General features: G+C 42.8%; 1 protein-coding gene across 1 annotated transcript; it reads left to right on the top strand.

The window, feature by feature from the left end:
* The first annotated feature begins 1,023 nt into the window (after positions 1 to 1,023).
* On the top strand, positions 1,024 to 5,510 carry LOC148016319 (putative pentatricopeptide repeat-containing protein At3g01580). The gene has a single exon (XM_087664523.1). It carries the CDS (start codon positions 1,190 to 1,192, stop codon positions 3,743 to 3,745), a length of 2,556 nt encoding a protein of 851 aa, XP_087520649.1. The 5' UTR covers positions 1,024 to 1,189; the 3' UTR covers positions 3,746 to 5,510.
* Positions 5,511 to 6,244: the final 734 nt, after the last annotated feature.

The following is a 6,244-nucleotide window of genomic DNA, read 5'->3' as shown; positions in this document are numbered from 1 at the left end:
TGCGCCCCCCCCCCCCCCCCCAAAATTTATCAAGTTTCCTTTCCAATGGGCTTTAGTAACATTGATGAGAGAGGATTTCTAGAGATTGAAGTTGGAACGTGTAGCTTGATTGTACGTTTCCGGTAGTTTGAATGCTTGTTCCACATTCTCTTTCTTTACATGTAGGGACATTAGGAGATCATTTGTGAATCCTTGCCCAATTAGTTGCTTACCCCTATAGCTAACTCTAGTGAGCTTTCCCTTTTCGACCAATTTGTCCATGAGGCAAAAGAGGGAAAGAGATGTAGTAGCAAATAGAAGGGGGATGAGGGGGCAACCTTGTCTCACACCCCTAAATATAGTGAATGGCTCGGAGGCAGACTTTGTTTCTAAATGGGCTGGCCAGAGCTAGAATGTACAATGGTTTCCCCAATCCTTTGGTGATATCATGTAGCAAGTTCTAGAGATAGGTAGGCAGTTTGGGAATTTCAACCCAAATGGGACATTCCTTTTGAAGGCGGTCTCTTTCAAGCTCAATGGGTTGCAAGCCATGAAGTAAATGAGGTCCAAGCCCCAAATTAGAAATCCCTGACTGAGGATTTTTTGGGTAGCATTTTTGCTATTGAAGACCACTTCATAAGGCTATTAGTAGGCATGGTACAGTTAGAAGGGTTTCATTAGCCATCGTTTAGCACATGTCGCCCTCCTCTTCCTTGTCCACCAAGTCCATGTAAAGGCTACACTAGCATGTGTCATTTTAATGATTGTATTAAAATTTATATTGATATAAACAAAAAAAACATAATATTATCAAACTACTTTCAATCCGAAAGTCAATTGTAATTTAATATTTCTAACAATGAAAAAAATCAAAAACTAATTTGAGCAATATAAAGGCAGGACCATATTCATCATAAGATAAACTTGTGTAAAAGCTTTTTTCTCGTTACATGCAATAAAATCTTGTTTCTTGTCTTTTATTTACAAATGCAAAGCCATATATGGCAGGTTGTTACTTCGTGTGTAGGCTGCTCCCATTGTAAAAATGAGAAAGAACGATGTTATGTTGATCACACGTAAAGCGCAACTGCTTATGAAGCTGTGGATATGCCAGCCCAATTGTTATCAGCTCCGCCGGGGTTGGATTTCTTCGTGAGTACGATCGATGCAGCAGGTGGCGCCTCATCAGACTATAGGCACCATCTAGAAAATGAGCGCAGGCATCACAATCCATGTGTTGTCCTTCACTGAAAAGCCAGCTCGCCCGACGGACGAGGCCATGGAGACATCGAATCGTGATTTGGTTCAGGACAAGTTCCATCACCAGCCGATGAACTCATTCCCGGTTGCAGTGAAGGCCCAGTCACAGCTGCATCATCACAATTGGGACTGGCAGGATGCTTTGAAGGCCCAGACACAGCCACATATTCACAATTGGGACTGGCAGATGCTGAGCATACAGGATTCCCTCTCAGCCCTTTCGACCTCGAGTATACAAGAGCTGCCTTCTGTGGAGGACTTTATCTGCATCCTGCAGAAGTGCCGCAAACAGAAAAACCCCGTGTATGCCAAGCGATTGCATGATCAAGTCTGTTTCCTTGGACTTGAAGCCCATAGTGCACTTGAGAACTACATTGTTCCCATGTTTGTAGAGTGTGGAAGCTTGTCTGCTGGGGAGCAGGCATTCAACAGGATGTCTTTCGCAAACGAGCATTCATGGGTATCTCTAATGCAAGGCTGCATTGAAGTTGGCGAATTACAGCGCAGTCTTTATCTTTATCAAAATCTGCTTGAGAATGTAGGAATTACTTCCAGGTTCCCTTACATAGCAGCCTTGAAAGCCTGTTCCAGACTCAAATGCATTGAAACAGGTGACAAAATATACATTGAATTGGTTAAAGATGAGTTTGAAACCGATTTATTTGTTGGCAGTAGTCTGGTAGACATGTATACAAAGTGTGGCGCATTAGCAGAAGCACAGGAAGTGTTCAATGACTTAGAGAGTCATGATATGATAGCTTGGACTACACTAATTTCAGGTTATACAGAACAGGGTTATGGCAATGAAGCACTCACCTGTTTAGAACAGATGAAGCTAGAGAGTGTACCTCCAGATGCTTTCACATACATTTGCTCTTTGAAAGCTTGTGGCATCACAGGAGCTATATGCAAGGGCCGACAATTACATGCACTTGCTTTTGGAGAGGGATTCAAAAATGATATTTTTGTTGGCAGTGCTTTGGTGGACATGTACTCCAAGTGTGCCTCCCTTTCTGAAGCCCAGAGAGTATTTGATGAGCTGCCTATTCATGATGTGGTCTCATGGACTGCACTTTTGGTAGGATATAGTGAACATGGGTTTGGCGAGGAAGCTTTGAGCTGTTTTAAACACATGCAGATGGAGGGTGTGATTCCGGATCCTATTATGTATGCTTGCAGTTTGAAGGCTTGTGGCAGTGTCAAAAACTCAGAGAAAGGCCAGGAAATACATTCACAGATCATAGAAAAGGGGCTTGAAATGGATTGTACTCCTGGAAATATGCTGGTAGAAATGTACACAAAATGTGGCTTGCTCGAAGAAGCATGGAGCGCGTTTGAAACATTAGCTGTGCAAGATACAGCTTCATGGAACACCCTTGTTGCAGGATGTTTAGAACTAGGGCTTGCTGAAGAAAGCTTAAACTGTGTGGAACAGATGCAGCAGGAAGGATTATGTCCTAATGATGTTACATATATCTGCGGTTTGAAAGCTTGTGGCAGCTTAGCTCATAAAGAAAGTGGACAAACTTTGCACTCTGACATTGTTAAACGTGGGTTTGAAAAAGACATTTATATAGGAAACAATCTAGTGGTTATGCTGGCCAAGTGTGGCTCACTAATGGAAGCAAGAGATGTCTTTGATAAGCTAGCTGTCCATAACGTAGTGTCCTGGGATGCTTTAATTATTTGCTACACTGAGTATGGTCTTGATGAGGAAGCAGTTTCATGTTTTAAGCTGATGACTGTTGAAGGAACGTCTCCAGACCCTTTCACATTTTCTGGCACCTTGAAAGCTTGTGGAAGTCTTGGAGCCATTCATGAGGGTCAGACGTTGCATTCTGAAATAGTGAAAGTAGGTTATGATCTAGATATGAACTATGCAGACTTCTCAATAGGAATGCCATATTTCAAATCTGAATTGTCTACTGTTATAATTTTAGCAACATCTCTCATTGACATGTATGCAAAGTGTGGGAGCATAGCTGATGCTTGGCAAGTATTTGATGCAGTGCCCATAAAAGATCGTGTAATATGGAACACAATGACAACAGCATGGGCACTGCAAGGGAATTTTAGAGCTGTCTTACTCACAATCACTAAAATGGAGGGGGATGGCTTTGCACCCAATGATATTTCGTTCCTTGGTGTTTTAAATGCATGCAGTCATGTGGGTCTACCAGATGAAGGCCGAAAGTACTTTGACTTGATGAGAGAACAGTATGGCATTGTGCCAAGTATTAAACATTACACATGCATGATTGATATCCTTGGCCGTGCAGGTCAAGTGGATGAGGCTGTGGCTGTAGCAGAAAATATGCCTTTTGTAGCTGATAGTGTCTTATGGAGTACCGTGTTGGGTGCATGTCAAAAGTGGGCTAATATAGAACTTGGAAGGTGTGTCTTCACTGGTGCAGCAGCCTTACATGAACGTCATTCTTCGATGTTTGTGCTCATGTCTAACATGTTTGCAGATACTTTTTGGGATGAAACTGAGAGCAGTGACTAAGTGATAAATTAAGAAGCTGAATTCTGCAAATCATGCTTGCGTATTTGCACAAACAGACAATGGTTCACTGGATCGAGTCAAATAGCAATGAGGACTGATGCTTTCTATCCATGATGTTGGGCATCTAGTGCTGCCATCCATGACTTTGCCTTGCCTCTCAGATTACATCCCTGATGATTTAAGTAGTCTAGAATATGCTTTCATAAATGTCAATTCTTGGGCTACAGTCTTATGTCATTGATCATAACAAGCACAGCATTTATTTGCCTATTTTTGTTGAAGCAGTTTTCGCGGTGAGAGAGAGCACCAGTCATGTGATGAATGATATAATCAGATGTAGGGGTATACACCAAACTCATTGCTCAAATGTTTGACTCGAGAGAAAATGATTTGCTTGTGTATCAAGGATCACAAAGCATCAGTTGTTTTGGCTAATACAGAAAGCAACTGCCAAGCACATGCCTTTCAACCAGCATTCCCCAATTACACATGTTACAGGTTCATTTTTGGCCATCACCATCATATTGTGGTGCAAATGTTTGATAGGCCTTATCCAGTGTGGTGCTGCTTGCCTGCACACTACTTTATGTGATTTGCAATTTATGAACCTACTGTTGTTGTAGAAGAATGATAACTCAACTGTGCAGGTGTTTGAACTGTCTATCCAATCAGTTTTCATCCAATGTTTGCAAAATGTCACCACATTGGATGAAATGATGGATGGAAAATCAGGATGTTGTGACTAATTCGGTTTGTGCAGACCCATGTGAAACTTACTGCAGTTGTAGGAAACTTCATGAAAGATTGCACAGGAACTCCATACAATTTGAGGCTGGCTGTGGACAGAGTGCTGCACTATGAGATGCATGGATCAATGTTGTAAACATTGCCCAATAAAGACTGCTTGATGTAGATTGTGCAAACTGACTGTGCACTGTGGAACTGAGAATGCACAGTTGCGGGCCACATTAAAATTTCAAAAAATGAAGGCTTATAAAGATGGTGGTGCCTTGATGCTCATAAGCTCCCGTGTTCCAGTCCCTTCTCACTGCTACCTTTGCCACTCCACCTTCCCTAAGGTGCTGCCTCACTCTTCCTCTCCCCACCTGTACCTTTACTCTCTCCTTGCTTTTCTTCTTGACCTCTTCCTTTTCCCCAACCCCTGTGCCCTTTCCTCTCCTGCCTTGGCCCCCTTCTGCCACCCTTCTTTCTGCCTGCCTCCCTTTCTACATGTCTTCCCCCTTGTAGTACAGCCATGCCATCAATCATGGAATTTGAGAGTGCCACTTCATAGGATGCCTTGCATCAGACACAGTCCAAGACAGGGAAAAGATATGAGGCTGAGGCCACCCAAGGATGAGTCCCAGCCCTTGAGAGTGCAAACCTCAAGAGCAGGAGGGATCCATTATGAGTCTTCTACCACATGGCTATCTAGCCTTTGTGAGTATTGCCACCACTTTGTGTGCTGCTCCGGCCCTTGGTGACTGCCCTTCCAGCTGCCACGTGTCTGCTGATTGGTGCTTCGTCCATTGTTGTGTTTGGCCCTAGACAACCATCACTAGCCCAAGTCAACACCTCTTATGATGCGTTGGCAGTTTCAGCCACCATCATTAGCATCCTCATGCATGTCCACTATTATCACTAAGCATCCTACTACTTTTGGTGACTCTAGGTTTTGGTTTTCTACACCCTTCAATACACTTCGACTAATGGGTATAGCACTCGCAACCATCTTTAATGGACGTCACACTCTAATACTCATCGCTCTACCCTTGAGCATTCTATATACTCCTACATTCATTTACTACATTGATTCATTCACTTTAGAGTTCTTTTCTCTCTATTTGTGTTTGTGTTTTTGTGTTTTTAAGTTTTGTGTTTTACATGAAGGGTTTTGAGTTTCACGTCATTATCTGTGTCTTTGTGTTTTTGTCGTAGTCATATGATGTTTCCTCATCAGTGAAAACCCTAGCAGTTTCTTCACATAGTATCAAAGTCGGTGCTTTTGTAAAGAGTATCCTGTGGATATTGTGGAGTGCTAGGTTTTGTGCAAGGCACACGAAAGACTCATAACCAAATCACAATGTCTTAGTCACCTTCTTCTCGAGACTCCATGATGGCTTATCAGGCTTCTCTATCACTGGAGGCTCTCAAGAGGCATTATTCACTTGATAAGAAAGACCTTCCAGCTGCCATATGTTGCCTGGCACTTCTTGGACTGCTGTGTTTAATCCTAGATAGCCATCACTAGCCCTAATCGACACCTCTTTTGTTACGTTTGGTAGTTTCAATCATCGCCACCATCCTTGTGCATCTCCACTATTGTTGCCAAGCATCCTATTGCTTTCGGTGATCTACGTTTTGGTCTTCTATACCCTCTGATACACTCCGACTGGTGGTTGCAGTACTCGGAATCCATCTTTGATGAACATCACACTCTGACACTCACCACTCTACCCTTGAGCATTATGTACACTGTAACTAGCCTTCCTTCTGTGG

The sequence above is a fragment of the Lygodium microphyllum genome, chromosome 23 (assembly GCF_053477565.2).
Source record: "Lygodium microphyllum isolate KBCC chromosome 23, Lygodium_microphyllum_v1.1.10, whole genome shotgun sequence".
In the NCBI taxonomy this organism is placed as follows: domain Eukaryota; kingdom Viridiplantae; phylum Streptophyta; class Polypodiopsida; order Schizaeales; family Lygodiaceae; genus Lygodium; species Lygodium microphyllum.
The sequence above is the reverse complement of the archived record's forward strand: the minus strand, read 5'-3'. Positions and strand labels throughout refer to the sequence as shown.

Excerpts from the sequence above, each read along its gene's own strand:
- LOC148016319 (XM_087664523.1), top strand. The coding sequence starts at position 1,190 with ATGAGCGCAGGCATCACAATCCATGTGTTGTCCTTCACTGAAAAGCCA.